At 39.0% G+C, this 22,044-nt stretch overlaps 2 protein-coding genes across 2 annotated transcripts in view; one reads left to right on the top strand and one right to left on the bottom strand.

Annotated features, from left to right (window-relative positions):
• The window catches only part of LOC119414243 (GRAM domain-containing protein 2B-like), a 20,861-nt gene extending 17,558 nt beyond the window's left edge, over positions 1–3,303 (top strand). The window contains exons 12-14 of the mRNA XM_037681341.1: positions 285–312; positions 463–564; positions 3,240–3,303. Coding sequence (XP_037537269.1) covers positions 285–312; positions 463–564; positions 3,240–3,255 — 146 coding nt within the window. The 3' untranslated portion in view covers positions 3,256–3,303. The remainder of the gene's footprint in view (positions 1–284; positions 313–462; positions 565–3,239) is intronic.
• Positions 3,304–8,730: 5,427 nt separating this feature from the next.
• Positions 8,731–17,976, bottom strand: abhd17aa (abhydrolase domain containing 17A, depalmitoylase a). The gene is made up of 6 exons (XM_037681731.1): positions 17,628–17,976; positions 16,955–17,031; positions 14,585–15,074; positions 14,237–14,431; positions 13,348–13,527; positions 8,731–9,027 (listed from the first exon to the last, which is right to left on the bottom strand). Exons 3-6 carry the CDS (start codon positions 15,058–15,060, stop codon positions 8,802–8,804), a joined length of 1,077 nt encoding a protein of 358 aa, XP_037537659.1. The 5' UTR covers positions 15,061–15,074; positions 16,955–17,031; positions 17,628–17,976; the 3' UTR covers positions 8,731–8,801.
• Positions 17,977–22,044: the final 4,068 nt, after the last annotated feature.

The raw sequence follows: 22,044 nt of genomic DNA, 5'->3' as shown, positions 1-22,044 counted from the left end.
ATATGTGTGTGTATATAAAAAACAGACACTGACACATTAAATTACTCAATACTTTTGTTATATCATCTGAAATACTATCTCATTAGTGCACAAAGTGAGGTTTTTAAAAGTCAGACATTAAATTTCGTGCATGTTAAAATTATAATTTTTTGTCCAATGTTTGCCTTTCTTCAAGCCTGAGTCTGCTGACTCTTCGATGCCAAATAAAGAAAAAGATGTACACCTTCAGATCATGATCATGGACATTCCATCACATGATTTTAACTCATGCTCTGCCCTGATAGGATTTACTGATGTCCTATTGTTACAAAGGTCCAGGGTTTAATTCAAAGTGCTCTGGTTGTGCTCTGGCTGGGGATAAATTCAGCACTTTCACTGTGACTAAAGGAGCTGATGGGTTGTGTTTTAGAGAACTGCAGAGCGTGTGAGACAAATTAAAGAAATTGTTTTTGCATTTTGCAGATTGTTGCTGCTGCTGATGGCGTCTGGATACATCGGGCTGAGGATTATAGCTTTAGAGGAGCAGCTGAGCTCTTTGGGGGCCCTGGCTGATTTGTCTAAAGAGTGAGTCACCACACAAACAAAAAGGAAAAGAGAAAGCAGAAAACAGGACAAATGAGCTTGCTGGAGAGAGTGTGGGAGGTGGAAAGAGTGAGATAATGACTCAAACATGTTTAAAAAACTTTACTTGATCAGATATGAGGAGATACAAGTGGAGTTGTTCAGCTGGTTTGTCCCAGTGATGTCAGATGATCACACATTCCTGAGGGTCACACCTGCATCAAAGGAGCATTCTGCAAACATCCAGAATCTAGAGGGACAAAATTAAACGTTTTAATTATTTTTATATAAATGTCATGATCAATTACTTTGGGGGCCAATCTGTTGCATCTAAAGCTCTGAAGTACGTGCACTGCTTTTCTGCTCACTTTTGTCCATTTAAATAAACATTGAATCATGCAGATTAATCAAGAATAGAGTGCTTTGACTCGTGACAGAGGTGCATTATATGACTTGAAATAAAATCTGTGAAATACATTTTCCTTTGGAGCCCTACAGTTTTCAGCTAGACACAATTTACATTAGAAACATTGAACTTTTTCGGGAATTCTTCCACAGAAACTTCTACTGACAGGTGATGAGGTTACACATTAACTTTTAAGTTGTCTTGAGTTTACAAAAAATTGCAAACAGTTCATACTCCCTTAGGCTTTTTCACACATGTACATGTTGTACATCAAAATGTAGGCGTGCCAGTTTTTTTTTCAGTGTGTTTCCCACCACTAGTTTAATGATTTTTTTTTTATTAATTAATATTTTAATTGCCATAAAATAAATATTTTATCAATAGTTTTATTTTAATTAAAGTCCCTTCAAAATGTAAAATTACATTTTAAAAAATCGTTAAACTTTGATAGTTTTCGTTTGGGTTTAGATAGTGCCAAAAGACTTGTGTGTGTATGAGTGTGTGAGTGTGTGTGTGTGTGTGTGTGTGGGGGGGGGGGGGTAGAAGCAGCAAGAACGCAGTGTGAATGCTTATTGCAGAAGAACTTGCTGAAAAACAACTGAAATTAGCTTAAAAAAAAACATGCTGAAATGTAGCTGAAATAGAAAACAAGCCTAAAATAGCAGAAGAAAACAGACAGAACACATATTTGCTAAATTACATTTAAATAAGCAGAAATGAACACAAAGACTTAGAAAATTAGCTAAAAATAGCTGAAATTAGTAAAAAGAAGCTGAACAGTAGCTGAAATTTTAGAAAGAAGCTTAAACAATCAAAAGGAAGTGGAAAAAGCTGAAATGAGCTATTAAAAAAAAAAGTGGAATTAGCTGAAAAAGCTCAAATTAAGATCCATCCATCCATTATCTTTTACCTGCTTCTTCCATTTTGGGTCACGGGGGTTGCCGGTGCCCATGTCCGGCAATCACTGTGTGAGGGGCGGGGTACACCCAGGACAGATCACAAGTCCATCACAGGGACACAGAGACAAATGAGACAAACAACCATTCACTCTCTCACTCACACCTAGGGACAATTTAGAGTTACCAATCAGCCTAACATGCATGTTTTTGGTCTGTGGGAGGAAACCGGAGTACCCGGAGGAAACTCACACATGCATGGAGAGAACATGTAAACCCCGGACCGAGATTTGAACCAGGGACCTGCGCGCTGAGGGGCAGCAGCTCTGCCGGTTGCGCCACCGTGCTGCCCCTAAAATTAACATAAAATAGCAAAATAGTAACTTAAATAAAAGAAAAAGCTGAAATGATTGTAACAAGTTGAAATTAGCATAAAGAAGTTAACTAGCCTGAAAGTAGCTAAAATTATCGTGAAAGACTTGAATTTATCTGAAAACAGCTGAAATTAGCTAAGAATGTTATAAAGGTAGCTGAAAAGGTAGAACAAACTTAAATTAGCAGAAAAAAGCAGAAAAAACATGTTTGCCCAATTAGGCTGAAAGAAACAGAGATGAACACAAAAAAGTGAAAATTTGCAAAAATAAAAAAACAGCTGAAAAGTAGCCAAAAAAGCAAAAAGAAGCTTAAATTAAGTGGAGAGAACATATTTTTGCTGAATTAGGCTGACAAAAGTTGAAATGAGTGCAAAAAATGTGGAATTAGCAGAAAAAGCTAAAATTAGCGTAAAAACAGATACATAGTAGCTGAAATAGCAGAAATAGCTGAAACTTGTAAAACTTAGCTGAAAGGAGCGTAACAAGCTGAAATTAGCAAAAAGAAGTTAGAAGAAGCACAAAAATGTTGCAGTTAGCAGAAAGAATCTGAAAGGAACAGAAAACAGCTGAAAAAAGGCTGAAATTAACTGAAAGTAGTTGAAAAAAAAATTATATTTGTGCAAGGAAGCTGAAAGAAGCTTAACCAGAACAAAATGTGAAAGGAGCAGTAAAAGGTTGTAAACAGATCTAAATATATGAAGGATGTAAAAATGAGCTCAATTCATTTTCTATGATGAAACAAATGGCAGAAAAGGCTAAATATTTCATAAAGCTAAAGTTGCACCCATACTAAAAGTCATAGCAGGTGTTCTGAAAGAGCTGAATGTTTTTGATGATTTGTTGAAATAGCACAAAAATTGTGAAACGAGAAAGATGCTGGGTACCAGTCACTGCACCAGTACCCATCAGAAACATTATCAGAAATGTTCCAGTACATGTTTCTGTGTTTAACTCTCACTCTCCTCCTAACACCCTGTTTTTATTTGTATTTTTCCCCACCAGGTACCAGGAAACATAGTCACCAGCAGTGAGCTGTTCCAAAGCAACTTTACGCCAGACTGCACTTCCTGTATCTGAAAACTTTGCACAACTCTAGATAACGAGTTTGTCAAATGCCATGTTTTATCTACATTCAACGCAAACACCTTCTCTCTCAGAAGACGACTGAACTCTTGCATCATCAGGTGGATGTTTAACAGTTCAGCAGGAGACTGAACACGGCGCCACAAGGAGACAACCTGCTGAAACCATATTTAGTTCTTGGACTGTGAACAGCTGAGCACATTTTTAGGAATCATCACAGCCTGGCTCCATGAGAACACACCGAAGCTTAACTACAATATAAAAGAACTGATCTGTTATTTAATCATTGGAGTTTTATTTTATGAATGTTTTTATTTATTTTCATTAGGCCTATGTGATTGTGATCGAACTGTGAGCTTGTGACCAAATCTAACCAGCAGAGGGGGATCACTCCTAACAAATGCAATAAAGTCAGACCAGGGTGAATACATAAAGTCACTGACGGAGTTGTCTCAGAACTGTTATTTAAAGTTTCATTTAGCCAAACATTTCCCAAGACTTTAAAATTAGCTTTGTAATAAAACAAGGACGAGCTCCAATACTCAAAGTACGTTGGTGTTTATGATTCTAGGTGATCGTGTATCTGGTCAAGCACAGTATTGGTTTTAGTGTACACATAATGACTCTGGCTTACTGTGATAAAATCACTAATAATTATCACCTCAGTTATATTTGCCATTTTAAGCCTCGATAATTCTACCTGAACACCGCAGTGGAACTGGTGTTCATCTGTGCTTCTCTGAAGTTTGTTACACGGTGGTGATGTGGAGGAGGACTGGATATTGGGCCTTCATCAGGCGGTCAGGATGCTGGAAAGGATGATATTCCATCTGACAGGTCAAACCAGTTCAGGTGTACATATACAGTTATATCTGTCATGTATAATTGAAGCATTGCAAATTGTGCAAATGTATGTAATTTGAACTGAGCAAAAATGGCCTGCATAAGGACAAAAACAATATTTGAACAATACAGAATATTTAATTACAATATAATAAAATTTAAAGATGGTATTCAATACAAAGTCATTACAAGAACTTGTACTGTTTTCAATATATGTGCTCACATTTAAACAGCTGTTTACCAAGAAATGCTTCTTCCAAAATCTTTTTACAAATTCTAGCAAGAGAAAGGAGGTACATTAATGGAACGTTTAAAGTTAAATGTGCAGGTCCATGAGAAAAACAGACATGTTCAAACGCTTTTATATCAATACTGTCATTTAAGCTTTAAAGTGGTGCATGAATGTCATGATTCTCTCATCTATGAATTATTGCCTGACCAGCTGAATGAGGCTACAATCAATAAGCTGATTTAATCAAAGCTTTGTAAGCGTTCAATAAAAGTCAAAGCTATAACAGGATTGTTTGGAGTTTTTATTCATTTATTTATGCTGGCAAAATTAGGGATGCTCCGATCGTTTTTTTTTTTTTTTTTGGTTTTTGCTACCTATCACCGATACAACTTTCTCAGTTTGCACATATCCCAGGTGATGTTTGATCAATCGGCCTGCTTTAAGGTCACACGGGGGGAGTCAGATTCAGATAAGCCACAGTTGTTGATTTTTTCAGGTTACAGTTATTTATCATCAGCTTTGAGTTCTGCTGGTACTTTTGATCCAAATGTCCAGATTTGTGTGCATTCCTCTGGTCTGTGCTTATTAGCTCCCTCCCTCCAAGGTCGTCCCCAACATGCTGGCGAGTCCCAGAAGCCGCAAGTGGCCTACGATTCTTATAAATCGCTTCCATCTTATGGTTTAGCTCATAAATCAGCTGGTTTTGAGTGATCGAAGCACGAACCAAACCTGCAGACAGGGTCGGCAGCTTTGCCGCGGCGAAACTGCTACTGCCGTCTTAGTCGATAACATATTGGTATCCGCCGGTAACAAAAAGCAGAAACCCTGCTATCATGATTCCAATATCTTCAGCGTTCTCCTGAGACGATATGGAAAGGCACATCAGATCCATGACATACCCTGCACCGTGTGTCTCAGCGGGGCATGAGGGTTCTCCAGGACCCTGTCACTTTGTTGTGAAAACATTTTATCGATTGTGTTGAAAGTCCAGCTGACCAGATCCATGACAGTAGTTTACGTTTCGCTCAGATACACAAGACGGAGAGTGAAAGAGCAGGACGGGAAAGGGAAGAAAGGCGTCCGTCTTGCACGAGAGTAAGTGGTGAAAAAAAAAAACTACCAGTACACCATTTTAATACTATGCATACAGTAGCTGATGTATTGTATCCAGTGTTTTTGTGCAACTTATTTAATCCAAAATTATGTAATTTTAATAATACTGCATTTTTGGAAGTAGTTTATCTGTAATTTATTCTTTTACTTTGGTCCCAGCAGGCTGACAGAAGAAATCTTACCTGTGAAGGCTAAATCTGGCACATTTGCCCATGTTGTACATGTACACACATTATTAGATCTTAAATAGTTTAATACAGACTATAAATAAAAACATGCCTTCAAGCATTTCCATTTTGTACAGAAGTGATTTTATTTTGTCTTCCATAAAAAGGTCAAGATTCTGTCCATGAATTAACTTCATTACATGTTTTCAGTTCAAAAAAGCAACATAAAATTACAAATAATACAAAGAATAGAATAGATAAGAACAGTAACCATATAAACAGTCTACTTATATTATCTAGACCCTCCTGCCAATTTTAATCACGCTCAAACTCTAGCACAAAACTCAACAATACATCAATTATTATCAGCGATAAAAAAATCAATTAAAACTTCCCATCTTTTTTTTTATTATTTTTTTCTTAAAAGAGCTTTCCATATGTGTTCAGCTTTACCTCCACATAGACTACACAATAGATAATAATCCGTCCTGTCATTTGCTCTGCAAAACACAACAGACATGCATACAGTTTTTACTGCTCAACCCCCCCTCCCAACCCCATCAATACACATTCAAGGCCAGAGGATACAATATATATGCCAACATTAGTGGTGCATTAAGAAAACAGCAAGTTTCCACCCCATTTTTTTAAACTAGTCCAATGACTCTAATGTAGTTCCAGAAATGCGTCTTAGTCCCCAACCCACCCAGGAAACACAAGTCCATCTCAGAGAGAGGCACTTGCTCTCTCAGAGTTTACAGAAGACTCAGATTCCTGGTATTAAGAAGATTCTCATTATTAAAAAACAAGTCATAGACACACAAAGCACATGATGAGAACGGAAATATTCCCTGTTCGAGCTGACGGGAAGTGAAGTGACGTTCGGAACCCTTTAGGCTGCTTATAGAGACCCTTGTCCTCCCAGAACAAGGAGTAATCAGGTCAGCGATAGTTAAGAAATGTTCCCTTTAATAAAACGCACATACTACCACTGAAACTGATGGATCTCCTGAGCAGCAAGCACCTTCTTGTACTACAGCAGGCCGAGAACCTGTTGTCCACCCAGAAATGTCATATACTTGATTCTGGCTTGTGGAACAAAGTCAATAATAACAAACAAAAGACACAAAGACTTACATTTTATACCCTTATTACACTTTGGATGCTTTGTACAATAGTGCTGAACTTAAGACCTGCTCTTTTCATGCGTGATCTGATATACATAGATATATAAATGTGTACGTATTGTGTGTGTAAATGCGTGTATGTTTGTTTGATGTGTGTGTGTGTGATGTGCAAAGATGTGGTGGAGCCTGCACCACACCAACAGTGAGAGGCTCAAATATGGCTTGTGTCACACATTGGAACGTGCTGCCACCCATAAGAGAGCTGCTGTACATTTAGGGCCAGAGGTCAAAACAGAGGGGGTGCCATGTCCCGTCCCGGCACCTGATCTGAATCACATTGTTTAGTCGTAACATGGAGGTTATGAAACAATCCAAGACGCCCACACTTGAACAAACCAGTCAGGATTACTTACAAGAGAAGCAGAATGAGGCAAACGGGACTGACTCATACGAGTGCTACTAGGACCACATTAAGAAGTTAATCGTTATTTTTCCAATGACGCATGATAGTTCTGGATAAATAAAACACGATTTTTGTTCATACGGGGGACTCAGGCAGTTGCTTTTTAGAGCCAACGCCAAAAGTTTCTTTTCAAGAGAATCCCTCACAGCGTCCTCCACAGCTGCACTTCAGCTTTACAAGTGTACGTTAACGTTTATGAAATGTGATTTTTTTGTCCGTACCACAGTTTAGACAAAAAGCCAAACACTCATCTCAACATGATGAAGTGACAACCAGTAATTTTCCAGCAAAAAAAAAAAAAATAGAAGGGGAAAATTAAACTGGCTCTCTTTGAAAGTAAAAATAAAAAGGACATGCCAAGCTCTCTACAGCTCACAGTTTGACGCAGGCATGAAGTGGATTTATGGGGTGTTATGTGCTTGGCTACTTCTTTTCTGGATTGCAGTCACTTCTTGACTGCAATTTTCCTAAATCTAACGTATTCCTTCATCCTTTGTTTGTGTAAAGCATCTGTTAGTGCACTCAAGATGTGAAGCTGTCTCAATACTCAAACAAAACAGGAAAATCACAGAGTAAGCTCAAGCTTCTATGACAACGTGGTCAATCCTGGAGAACCGTTCATGAGAGATGTTTTTTTTTTTTAAAACCTTGGAAATAAGACAAAGGCTCGGTCATTTTAGGGCCTCCTCAGAATAAAAAATTAATTAGAGTTTGAAATACTCCACAGCCAAACAAGCTGGAGAAAGTTTTCAAACCCCGTCCTTAGGTTTCCATAAAAGTGGCTAAAATCAGAGATGAATCCTCCTCAAACCCAATGAAAAGAGTAGTGTTAGCTGAACAAAAACTTGGGGGATGTTCTGGCAGTCATATGGATGTCCCTTCATTGGTGAACAACGAGGGGAGGAGGGAGTGAGCACGTGCTTGACTCGTGTTTGTCCGCTGGTCAAGCTGTGGAGGTATTCTTCAGACGCGCATGAACGAAAATAAAAAGTATCAACTTGATGAGCCTCCTACGCTTGCAGCTTTCCAAGTCGTCAGGATGTCCATCTCTGTCAGCGCCCACACGCATTATCTCATGTGCACGCGTCACTGAGGCGCCACAGAGATTTGAACATACACACACTTACGTCATAACGCATTCATCCAACTTCACTTCTAAATTACATCTGTGTGCCTTTGAAGACGAAACAAACTCGCGTCCCAATTTCAATCGGACCAACATTAACTGGTGAATTATTTCATCTCTATTTTTATTTCTTTTTAGTGTTTACCAACACTGTACAAATGTATAAAGCTAATGATGCGTTACAAAATTTTCTCACTTTTAAAAACAGGAAACACAACATAGACTGTTTGTTTTTATCCTGTAGGTATGCTGCTGTAAAGACACACAGATGTGACCAAAACCACACGTCCTTTTTTTGCTGTTACTCACACACACCCATTGCAAACATGCTGATGCCCTCTTTCATCCACATGCAAGCACACGCACACGCACAGTGTCAGAGATACAAACACAGAGAGCCTGCTTGTTTCTCAGGCATGCTGTGCAGCCAGGTCCTGGTTGATGAAGCGCCGTAGCCTTTCCAAGTACTGACTGTAAAGCTCGATGTCGTTGTGACCCGCCCCCTCCACCCAGAGGGGCTCCACAGCCTTGGGACAGCGCTCAAACAAGGCGAGGCCATGAGAGAAGTCGATCACCTCATCCTCCGTACCGTGAATGATGAGCACTGGAGACGGGATCTTTGACACCTTCTCGATGCTGGAAGAAAATGTTCAGAGATTCAGGGATCAGAATCGATAAATATAACTGGAAGCTTGGTGTATTTATACCAAATAAACTGTTTTTTTTAAGGATGTTGATACTTTTACAAATAGAAACAGAAGTGGAGATGTATTATACTGTTTCCATGTCACATAACATTTCATACAATAGTGAATGAGTTTGTGAATCCTTTAGAATTTTCTATATTTCTGCATAAATATGAACTAAATCATCATCAGATTTTCACACAAGTCCTAAAAGTAGATCAAGAAAACCCAATTAAACAAATGAGACAAAAATATGATCATTGTTCATTTATTTATTGAGGAAAATGATCCATTACGTCATATTTGTGAGTGGTAAAGGTATGTGAACCTCTAGAATTACCAGTTAATTTGAAGGTGAAATTAGAGTCAGGTGTTTTTAATCAATGTGATGATGATCAGGTGTGAGTGGACATCCTGATTGGTTTAAAGAACAGGATCCATCAAAGTCTGATCTTCACAACATGTTTGTGAAAATGTATCATGGCAGGATACAAAGGAGATTTATGAGGAGCTCAGAAAAAGAGTTGTTGATGCTCATCAGGCTGGAAAATGTTCCAAAACCATCTCTTAAGAGTTTGGACTCCACCAATCCACAGTCAGACAGATTGTGTACAAATGGAGGAACTTCAAGGCCATTGTTACCCTCCCCAGGAGTGATGGACCAACAAAGATCAGTCCACTGAAGGATCATCTCACAATGATCATCATTGATGGAACAATGAATTCTGAATTATATCAGAGAATTCTAAAGGAAAATGTCGGAACATCTGTCCATGAACTGGATCTCAAGAGAAGGTGGGTCATGCAGCGACACAATGACCCTCAGCACACAAGTCGTTCTACCACAAAATGGTTCAAGAAGAATCAAGTTCATGTTTTGGCCAAGTCAAAGTCCTGACCTTAATCCAATCCAGATGTTGTGGAAGGACCTCAAGTAAGCAGTTAATTTTTCATTCAACCTTATTTAGACAATCCCATTGAGCCTCGAGGACTCATTTACAAGAGAGACCTGAAATATTAATGTGAGAAACCAACCAACATCCAGAGTTAAAGCTGTTCTGTATGAAGGAATGGGTCAAAATTCCTCCAAGCCGGTGTGTGTGCAGGACTGATCAACAGTTACTGGAAATGTTTTGTTGCAGTTATTGGTGCATGGGGTGGGGGTGGCAGCTCATACCAGATAATGAAAAACAAGGTTCACATACTTTTGCCACTCACAAATATGTTGGATCATTTTCCTCAATAAATAAATGACCAAACATTTTTGTCTCCTTTGTTTAACTGGGTTCTCTTTATTTACTTTTAGGACTTGTGTGAAAATCCAGTGTTTCCCCTACCATTATACAGGTCCTTCTCAAAAAATTTGCATATTGTGATAAAGGTCATTATTTTCCATAATGTAATGATAAAAATGAAACTTTCATATATTTCAGATTCATTGCACACCAACTGAAATATTTCAGGTCTTTACTTGTTTTAATACTGATGATTATGGCATACAGCTCATGAAAACCCAAAATGCCTGTCCCAAAAAATTTGCATATTTCATCCCACCAATGAAAGACAAGTGTTTTTAATACAAAAACCGCCAACCTTCAAACAATCATGTTCAGTTATGCACTCAATACTTGGTCGGGAATCCTTTTGCATGAATGACTGCTTCAGTGCGGCGTGGCATGGAGGCAATCAGCCTGTGTCACTGCTGAGGTGTTATGGAGGCCCAGGATGCTTCGATAGCGGCCTTAAGCTCATCCAGAGTGTTGGGTCTTGCGTCTCTCAACTTTCTCTTCACAATATCCCACAGGTTCTCTATGTTGTTCAGGTCAGGAGAGTTGGCAGGCCAATTGAGCACAGTAATACCATGGTCAGTAAACCATTTACCAGTGGTTTTGGCACTGTGAGCAGGTGCCAGGTCGTGCTGAAAAATGAAATCTTCATCTCCATAAAGCTTTTCAGCAGATGGAAGCATGAAGTGCTCCAAAATCTCCTGATAGCTAGCTGCATTGACCCTGCGCTTGATAAAACACAGTGGACCAACACCAGCAGATGATATGACACACCAGTGACTGTGGAAACTTGACACTGGACCTCAAGCAATGTGAATTCTGTGTCTCCTCTCTTCCTCCAGACTCTGGCACCTTGATTTCCAAAGGAAATGCAAAATTTACTGTAATCAGAGAACATAACTTTGGACCACTCAGCAGCAGTCCCAGGCGAGATGCTTCTGACGCAGTCTCTTGTTCAAAAGTGGCTTGACCTGGGGCATGCGGCACCTGTAGCCCATTTCCTGCACACGCCTGTGCACGGTGGCTCTGGATGTTTCTACTCCAGACTCAGTCCACTGCTTCCGCAGGTCCCCCAAGGTCTGGAATGGGCCCTTCTCCACAATCCTCCTCAGGGTCCGGTCACCTCTTCTCGTTGTGCAGCGTTTTCTGCCACACTTTTCCCTTCCCACAGACTTCCCACTGAGGTGCCTTGATACAGCACTCTGGGAACAGCCTATTCGTTCAGCAATTTCTTTCTGTGTCTTACCCTCTTGCTTGAGGGTGTCAATGATGGCCTTCTGGACAGCAGTCAGGTCGGCAGTCTTACCCATGATTGCGGTTTTGAGTAATGAACAAGGCTGGGAGTTTTTAAAAGCCTCAGGAATCTTTTGCAGGTGTTTAGAGTTACGTCGTTGATTCAGATGGTTAGGTTAATAGCTTGTTTAGAGAACCTTTTCATGATATGCTAATTTTTTGAGACAGGCATTTTGGGTTTTCATGAGCTGTTTGCCATAATCATCAGTATTAAAACAATTAAAGACCTGAAATATTTCAGTTGGTGTGCAATGAATCTGAAATATATGAAAGTTTCATTTTTATCATTACATTATGGAAAATAATGACCTTTATCACAATATGCTAATTTTTTTAGAAGGACCTGTACAGGCGGGGTGCCTCACCCCGCCAACAAAACTGAGCACCCCACCTACCAAACTGAACATGCCCCTCCCACCCGGCCCTGACATATCACTAAAGGTAGCAGCGCAAAATACAGGCTCTAGCTAAAAAGCCCAAGGCAGCACTCACATTGCCTCTTCCCTCGTGTTGAACTGAGTCTCTTGACCTTATCTTAGACGCATCTAACAGCAAAAGCCGTGGTTCAGAAAGAGCTCACAAAGCATTAAAATAATTTGAATGTTGAAAGGTATCAGTCATGATATGGTAACCAAAAACTACTCAAAGTTAGATAACCAATGAAACACAGTAAAAATGGCCATCAACAAGTGAGAAAAAACAAGGAACAGCAGTGGCATTACCAAGAACTGGGTGTAATTATTTTAAAGAGAGGCCTGCAGCAACGCTGAACGAGCTGCAGGAAGGTACTGGCTGTGTGCTACATGTGACAACAATCTCTCTTGTGTTCTTTATAAATCTGCCCCCCCCCCCCCCCCCCAAAAAAAAAAAACCTGAAGGCCCAGCTAAATACTTAAAAAATACCAAATCAAGTCTCCCAAGCTCATGTGGGTTACTGTGTTGTGGATGGATGAACGTGAAGTTTGAACTTTTGGGCCATAATTCCAAAAGGTATAGCATCACCAAAGGAACACAAGCCCCACAGTGAAACACGGTAGTGACAGCTTCATGGTTTGGGGTTGAACTGGTGTTTTAGTCTGCAGCTCCAAATACTTGTTTGTTTTTGGTCTAAAACTTTCAAGGCTGCTAGAAAGCTGAATACCAAAATGGAATGACTCGCACATCCAAATGAACTAAATGGCTTCGTCAGAAGAATATATTTGTTTTAGAAGCTGAGTCAAGTCTAGACCTATATTTGATAGAAAAACTGCAAGGTGACCTAAAGAGCTCTAAGTACTAGAGATATCCTCAGATTTGACAGACTTGGAGCACTTCTGCAAAAACGAGTTGGCAAATATTACCAAGTCAAGGTGTGTCCTGCTGCTAAGACTCCTTACCAAGAAGACTAAAAGCTTCAATTAAATTAGATGTTTCAACAATTTGCTTGTGTGAGGGTGAGCATACTTATAAGAACAACAGCTCGTTGCATATAGTTTGTATTGTCCCCTGCAACAGACGTTTTGTTTTCAGTTGTATTGTAATTTCTTTCTTTAGCAAATGTTGCTGTATCCAGCAAATTTTCTGTCTTAAATGCTCTTTTTAGTTTTGGTTTAGAGTATAAACACCCATCTCCAATAACACACAACCCCAAAAGAGGGGTTAGGAGTGAAGTGCCCCCACAGTGGACGTTCTGTCTCATGTACTGGACTTACTTTGGGAAGGCATCAAAGAAGTATGTTTTCTTTGTGTCGGGGAAGGCCACTCTCATGCCGGAGGTGAGAGGAGAGTGAAGTACCACAGCAGCACACTCAAACCTTGATGCTAGATCCACTGTGGGCACCGTGCCAATGCTCTGACCATACAGGATGATGTTCTCAGGACTGATGCCATACCTAAAAAAACAAAAGCATACATTTAAAAGTAAAAGTACACAAAAGTGGGACGTTACATTCTGAAAACTTGTCTATTACTGTCAACTAATATGCCAACTATCGTATGTAGATTAACAAGTTCCATTGTCCTTGTCATTTTGACAAGAACTAGCATCATGCTTTATGAAAATAATAACACAGAAAAACAGCAAAAAACAATGTTAGAACTAGCTCAAGCTTCCAGCAGCTTTCTAAACAGTCATTTTAACTTTAAGGCATTAAATATTCTGAACAGACTTTAGTAGATTGAGTACACGCTTGTATCCCCAAGTAAAATAATAGCATTACAACATTTTTAGTGGACTTTCTGGAGCCCAAAACTTGGTAAATAATTGAAAGAGGAAGCTGTTAATCTGCTCATCTCTCTCTGTAAGAGGCTGGAACTTAATACAAAGGTCCTTCTGTGTGGTGTAGCTGATTTGCTGGATAAATCATCTGATTACTTTAAATGTATCACTTGATGTTGACAAAAGGATGCAAAAGAAAGTCAGTTTGTTAAATAGCCATGGTTAGATTGTGAACTGGCTGATTAGTCAAGCAAATCCTCTTTTCTTCATAACATTATTGGACAGCAATCTGGGTACCGGTAGATGTTACTTATTCTACCACACTTTGGTAAGCATTTTAGCAATTAATTTTAAACCCCGACAGAAACAGCCTCTTTGTTTACCGGGAGCGCAGAGCGTGCCAGGCGGCATCAATATCAGAGTAAAGGTTCTTCTCTGACGGTTTCCCAGTACTGACACCGTAGCCTGAGTAGTCATAGGAGAAAATATTGCAGTTGATGCGTGTGCCTAAGCCGATATAGAAGCTGCTCATCTGACCCAGGTCTACTGCATTGCCATGTGAAAACAACACTGTGAACCTGAGAGACAAAGAGGAAAAGAAAAACAGAGGAAGTTAAACACCAACAATGAAGACTCAGTGGGGATACGTTTAACAATGTTATTGAGAATGTTATCACATATAAAAAAAAGTTGTAATGTGCGTGTCTGATAATGCTCAGTTTCAGTCTCACCTGGCATTTGGAGCGCAGCGAATGTACATACATCCAACCCTGTTCCCTCGACTAGATCTGGTCAGAAACACATCCGTCACATCCAGCTCTCTCTGAGAATACTGGAACTCTGCTCTCTCTGTGAGATGCAGCTTCCACCTCCCCTCACCCACAATACTACTGCTGCCGCCGCTGCCACCGCCACTGGCCCCACTGCCTCCACTGCTGCCACCACCACCACCACCGCCTCCTCCACCACCCCTGTCACCTCCACTATTAGTACCCAGCCGCGAACGCAGTCCTGGTGCGCCCAGTGAAGGAGGAGCAGCCCCAGAGTTAGAAGCAGACACAGTTGTAGCTCCAGAACTTGCTTCTGGGTCAGGGAGTAAAGCATAGGTGGGCTCTGGAGGGAGGAAAGCCAGTTTGGCTGCGATGCGACCGGGACAAGGGGGGCAGCAGAACAGGCAGCATAGCTCCCGAATGGACAGGCCGTTCATCTTCTGGTACAAATCTGAACACAAGAGATGCAAATAGATGCAAAAATTAAATATATAATAAATAAATAACACAGACAAAAGGAACATTTATTTGAGCTACACTTTTATTCAGATTTAATAGGACTAGGATGTTTCAAAGTATATTAGAAAGGAATAAAGATTAACTAATAAATTAGCCTCTAGTTGTAATTGGACAAAAACTTGTTTTTTTATTTTTATCAGTTGATTTATTTGCATGAGCTTGAAAGTCAGTTTTACTTTAAATAAAGAATATGGCTGTGCCATAGAGAGAAGCATAAAGAAAGCTGTAAGGTGCTGATGTTTACAGTGTCTTCATCCATCCCGTTAGAAGTGCATCATGCCTTACTAAAGCATTAATCACTGACATAAAAAATATTGTTAATAGTCATGATGACATCGCATGTCATGAGACGTGGAGAACAGCAAGGAGAGGGATGCAGAGGGAGAAAGGCTTTTCATTAGACTTTATTGATTTTAACCATGATCCACAACAATAACAATGAGCAACATTTAGAAGCTAAAATGTCTTTCTCCCTCCAACTAATATATATATATATATACAAAGACACATAACAAGATATATATATATATATATATATATTTATATATATATACACACACACACACATTACTGGTATTACTTATCAATAGTAAAGTATAGAAATCTAATAAATCACCCCATGTTTCAGTCAAATTGATGGACAACTCAATTATGATCAAAATAATTCTAACAATTATTTTGATCATAATTGTGCTGCAGTATTACTCTGTTAAATCAGATAAAAGCTGCTTTAAAACATGTTTTTAGGTTAAAGTTTCCAATTCTGTTCATTGTAATAGACACTGAGATTATTATTTTTTTTACCCAGTTGCCTGTTTTGACCTTGTTTTTCATTGATTTTGTTGCTTGTTTCTGTCACAGGATCTGGCAGCACGAGCTACAGATGATAAGTTTATGCAGAAGACAAAGTTGTGGTTAGATTAAATAAATAAATAAAACCATATACTATAGCGACACAAAACTAGTTATAGTAGTTTTTTGGAAAATATAGATAAAATTAAAAAACCATTTAAATTTTTTTAATGTTTTTTAACAACAATGGGAGTAGGACTACCCAGTAGTCCATTTCTAAATGCAACTAAAAGTCTGTGATGGAGAATGTAAAAAAATAAATAAAAAGATGATGCAAAGACATAAAATGCAAAGCTGATTCCTAAGTTGCATTATGACAAATTTGGGACCTGACTGATGAAAAAAATAAAGAAATTAATCCTTTAAAATAGCAAAGTTGGTTCAACACGGCTCTAAATTGTTGTTTATTTAATTAAGATTCTATAAATGTTTGTCTTCTACTTATTCTAAAATAAAATTTGTGATGCATTACAACTACTTTGGTTTTTTTTTCAGTTGTGCTTTACTAAATCAAGTTTTTTCTGCCATTTTGTATCCGTCATAAATCTGCTAAATAAAATCTTTCAAGGGTTCAAGAGAGGCGATATCATGTTTTGGTAGGTTTTGTAGAATATCTGCTTAATATAGCTAGTATTTGTAGTATCTGAGCAGCTAACATCTAGCTGCTCAAAAAGCCATAAATATATTTAGATTTTAATAACAACTAAGAATGAATTATGTGCAAATATTCTAATATGAGTAGAAGAAATTTGTACAGAGAATTTACCTGAAATATAAAAACTACAAAAGGCTGACAGAAAATCTTCCATTGTCCATGGGCAGGCTGCTATTATTTAGGTTTTACATATTACCTGCTAATAAATTTGTATAACTGAATAGGTAAAACAAAGGAACATTTATTGATGGCCAAAAATAAGTGAAATAAATCTTGACAAAGTAGCCTTTGTTAGTTAAACATACCTGGATTCAGAAATGCTTTGGTCTTGGTATCTCCTGCACACCACTGCACCGTCTTCTGGTAATCAGCCAGCTAAAAACTAACAAAAATAAAAATATATAAAGGGTTATTATGACAAGTAACTCAGGCATTATCACCTACATCTAAAATAATAATGATAATAATAATAGCTATAAACCTATATGTTTTTAAACTCAGATGCATACAGATGCTTATCTGGCTGAGTGTCCTGGCATCTATAAGGAAGTATAACCTTAATGCTAACTGATGTAGATTTGTGGATGAAGTTAATGGCTTCTGTTACCATCCTTTTAAATATCCTGCAGTAAATGACTGCCGGTTTTGTAGTGTTCATGCTTTACGGGTGGTCAGTTTTTTTATTATAAAAGCTTTGGACATGATGATGGATGATATTGTGAGACTGACATGCTAAATGCATAGAAACAGCGGTATTAATTAAGATTCGGCTTTAGCCCATAACGCGAGGGGGTATAATGAATTAGAAAGCCGTGTTTCAGTCAGTGTTTCAGCTGTAAATGTAAACCTAGCCCTCACCTTTTGTGTGTTCATCCTAGCTAGTTCAATAATTACCTCGTATCGCAGAAAGGCTGCAGCGGCAGCAGGCAGCTAGCGGTAGCTGCTAGCTGCTGTTTGGCCTGAAAACGACCTACTTACGGCTTCACAGGATGGTGTGCCCCGATATGGACACAGAAGCAGCACAAGACCTCCAAAAGCCTTCTTTAGTGTTGACATGGATGGTTTTACTTCAGTGGAGTTCACCAGTTGTCGGTGGCAAGCTAGCTGGAATTCATCTTTTTTTTTTTTTTTTACTACGGTCCGACTTCACCCGGAAGTGACGTAGCGCGGTTTTCAAAACTTCATTCAAATCTTAAATTATCACCGCAATACATGATTTACAGACGTTTTAACGTTGTAAAAATGTAATTAGTTCAGTAATGTTTTTTTTAAATGTCATTACTTAAGTATTAAGTGAATTTAAAGGTACGGAGCTCGGATCCAGTAGCTATGCCTGTTTCTTTTTTTTATTTTTTTTTAACAGAATGGTGTTAAAGTACACAAAGGTTATTGGTTAGTTGTCTTCAGATTCTGCCAAACTCAAACGTCAAGAGGAACCTTTAGACCCCAAGTCTCTATCTATGTTATTTTTAATCAATTTCTTTATAGATCCAAAAACTAAGTCAAGTCAAGTGTATTTATAGAGCACATTTAAAAGAGCAGCTGTTACCAAAGTAGATCAAGGCAATAAATAAAAGTAACTAGATGTAATTAAAAGCATAAAAAATAAAGACAAAAACAATGAAATAGTACCGTAAATCTAATCACACTGTGTTAAACGTCAGTGAATGAGTTTTAAGGAAAGATTTAAAAGCAGGGACTGAAGTGTCCTGTTTAATGATGATGGGCAGATTTTTCCAAAGTTTAGTGCCCACAACTGAAAAAGTCAGATCTCCTCTGAGCTTCAACCTTTTGGTACAACAAAAAGCAGCTGGTCAGATGATCTTTGTTGAAATACAAAGTAAGTCACAGCAATAAGGGGACACAAGGCCATTAATGCACTTAAAGGTCAACAGGAGAATCTTAAAATTAATTCTGATATGCACAGGGAGCCAGTGAAGGGAGGACAAGACTGGTGAAATGGGCTCAAACCTGCGAGTTCCGAGCTGCAGCATTTTGGATGAGCTGGAGACATGAAAGGGACACCTGAGTGTTTGACCACCCCAGATACATCACTCCAGCAGGGACTGTTGCAGTTTTAAATGTTTTTCCTCTTCCTATAAAGCTATTCACAATATTTTTAATATATAAAAAATGGGCCTTCTGTGAAGTTTTGCCACAAATTTAGAATGATGAGCGTCCAAAATGTTTTGTATTAAGAGGGTCCATCATTAGAGATAAGGCTGTAGTGCAAACCTGGACTGAAAAACTTAATTAAAAAATAACCACACACTTTTTGTCTAAATTGTTGCTTTTTTCCTTGTAATTTCCCCTTTTATCAAATTAATTCAAAAGGTTCTTAATTATTTTACTTGTCAAAAAAATCTAAAAAAACATAACAAACATGGCTGCATTTTTTTTTTACTTACAAATACAGATTTTACGAGCAGCACCTTCACTTATTAAATATTTTTGCTGTGCTTTGCTATCAAAAAGTCTTCTTTGTGCAGATAATTTCTTGTTCCACCAAACCTGTGATAGCCCCCCCCCCCCCCCCTCTTTATTTTATTTTAACATTTATCAATATTACATTTAGATTAAATTATATTACACATACAATGTTTTTGCTTTGGTCTCATTTTTCATTTTCTCTTTGTTTAATTTTTTGAAAGGTCCTAATTGCAGAATGCTCAGGCTTTACTTTTTAGCATTTTATCATATTAAGTGAAATCTAAATGTAAATTTGGCAGCAAAAAAAAAAAAAAACCCACAGCATTTGTTGAAAAAAGATGGCACAGTGACAGAATTGGTAGAGGTGTCACCTCTCAGTGAGAAGGTCACTGGGTCGAACCCTGGCCTGGGACCTTTTTGGGTGAAGTTTACATGTTCTCTCCTCACAAATGTTTTCTCCGGGATTCTGGTTTCCTCCCATAGATCAAAAATATGCATGTTTATCATGATTTTAAAGGTTTACAGACACCAAAGCAGAGAACTGAGAAGGAGCAGGACACAACACAAGAATACAAGGTAAGTGAAGTTTATTTACAGTGACAGGGATGGATGTACTGGGGCAACTGGAAGGTCTGGAAAGGCTCTTGTCAAGGGCGGACACATTTCCCCTCCTCTCCCTCTCTGCTTCACCACTTGCTCTCGCCGAGATCGGATGCTTCTCCCCTCCCTATCCTCTTTGCTTTGCTGCTCTGTCTGTCTGTGAAACTGCTTCTGAACCTCTCTTGCATATTTTCTGAGCCATAATTTTGGACTTGTTTTGATCAGTTGGTCCCTCAACTCAATTTACAACATTTCTTCGAAGTGAAGACAGGCTTTAGGCGAGCCGATTTGCCCTGTTGGCACGCACGCAGCTGGATATCTCATCGACTGGAAGACTTGATGATGTGTTTATCTCTGCTGCCATCTGTGGATTTTAAGGACGCATATTTAATTGGATTTACGATAACTGGTTCGTGCTTTTTGGATTTGGCTGGTTGCTGGTTTTATTTACAATCAAGGAAGTCATCTGCAGCAAATTTGGACCTGATCACGCTGCTTGCCTTTATGATGGCTTGGTTCGTGTCTCGAGTACCCAGACTCAAATGCTTTGAGTTGAATGGATCAGATCTTGGGGATTTTACTCAGTAAAATCCATTCCATTCCATCGGTGTGACCATGTAATTTGGGCATTTCGGAACCGAGTCGACCAACACAGACTCAAGGTAGATGTCATTAAGTTCTGCCTGTCCTCAAAACAACTGTGTGTTTATCTGAATTTGGCTCCCTTGGCTGGCCTTGAAGGCCGTCTTATCTGAATTCGCCTGGAGAACATGTGATCTGGTGCTCACCACCCCCTCCCTGAGGAATTTCCAACTGATAACCAGATGAAACCAGATGAATAAACTTGCGTCATCATTTCAGGACTCTTGGATTCTCATAGACATTATTCTTGGCCATTCCTCGACATCCCTCGAAAATGTTTATGGATCTCACCAGAGGACATTGATTGATTATTCCATCCTTATCATAACTCTTACAGTGACATCGAGAGCATCTATGAACATTGCTGACCGCTCTCTTCTCCCCCGTCTGCAGATTGTCTACATATGTGCTTGTTTGTGTGAGGTGTTTTTTTTATTATTAGAGGGTTTTTTTTTCCTCATGCAGGAAAAAAAAAGTCTGATAGGAATTTTTTTTCGCCTCCAACTCCTACATGTGTCCAAATGAGTCTTTGAGGCTCAATGTGATTTATCTGTTTAAATAAAGGTTGAATGAATGAATGCTTTGCTTTGCTCTGTACTGTCTGTGAAACTGCTTTAGAGTCTCTCTTCTGCAAATCTTCCAAACCATAATTCTGCTATGGATTTGGTCAGTTGGTCCCTCAACACAATTGATAAAATTTTTTCAAAGAGAAGACTGGCTTTAGGTGAGCCGACTCGCCCTGTTGGCACGCACGCAGCTGGACATATCATCGACTTGGAAGACTTGGTGACATATTGATCTCTGCTGTCAATCAATTTAATTCAGTTTATTTATATAGCAACAAGTCACAACAGAAGTCATCTCAGGGCACTGAACAGAAACATTCATACATGAAAATAAGTTAACAGAAAAATTAATATATATGAATAATAATTTAACATTATTTATCGGAGGAGCAGACTGCTTTGAGTTTAACTCCATCGCAAAACTCTTAATCAATCAAAGATGTTAAGGACGCATATATAATTGGATTTATGATAACAGGTTTCCAATTTTTGGATTCGGCTGGTTCCTGGTCTATCAACAAGCAAGGAAATCATTGGCAGCAGATTTGGCCATGTGATTTATCTGTATAAATAAAGGTTGAATGAATGAATGAAAAAAGCCACTGGTAAGTATATTTCCAAATTGTTATGGGTTTGAGAGAACTCACGTGTCCAGGTGATGGATCCACAGAGAGAGAGATGTTTCCAGGTATATGGATTTGAGGTAAGTTGAAGACAGGCAGGTGGTAATGGTTCCTTGGAGTGAACACAGCTTGAGGACTTGGAGAACACATGTGAGTTCCAGGCTTGGTTTTGTAGGAAGGCTACAGCTAAGATACAAGGAAACTGATTAGTCATAGCGCAACTGGTAGAGCTGCTGCCTCTCAGAGAGCAGGTCCTTGGTTCAAACCCCGGTCCAGGGGCCTTTCTGGGTGGAGTTTGCATGTTCTCTCCGTGCATGCGTGGGTTTTCTCCGGGTGCTCCGGTTTCCTCCCACAGACCAAAAACATGCATGTTAGGCTGATTGGTAACTCTAAATTGTCCCTAGGTGTGAGTGAGAGAGTGAATGGTTGTTTGTCTCGTTTGTCTCTATGTGGCCCTGTGATGGACTTGCGACCCGTCCAGGGTGTACCCCGCCCCTCGCACAGTGATTGCTGGACATGGGCACCGGCGACCCC

Source organism: Nematolebias whitei, chromosome 9 (genome assembly GCF_014905685.2).
Source record: "Nematolebias whitei isolate Nwh7 chromosome 9, NemWhi1, whole genome shotgun sequence".
NCBI classification, from domain to species: Eukaryota; Metazoa; Chordata; class Actinopteri; order Cyprinodontiformes; family Rivulidae; genus Nematolebias; species Nematolebias whitei.
The sequence above is the reverse complement of the archived record's forward strand: the minus strand, read 5'-3'. Positions and strand labels throughout refer to the sequence as shown.

Coding starts and splice junctions, on each gene's coding strand:
- abhd17aa (XM_037681731.1), bottom strand. CDS start 15,060: ATGAACGGCCTGTCCATTCGGGAGCTATGCTGCCTGTTCTGCTGCCCC. Junction 14,432..14,584: donor CGCTGCGCTCCAAATGCCAG/GTGAGACTGAAA, acceptor TTTGTCTCTCAG/GTTCACAGTGTTGTTTTCAC. Junction 13,528..14,236: donor TGGCACGCTCTGCGCTCCCG/GTAAACAAAGAG, acceptor TTGTTTTTTTAG/GTATGGCATCAGTCCTGAGA.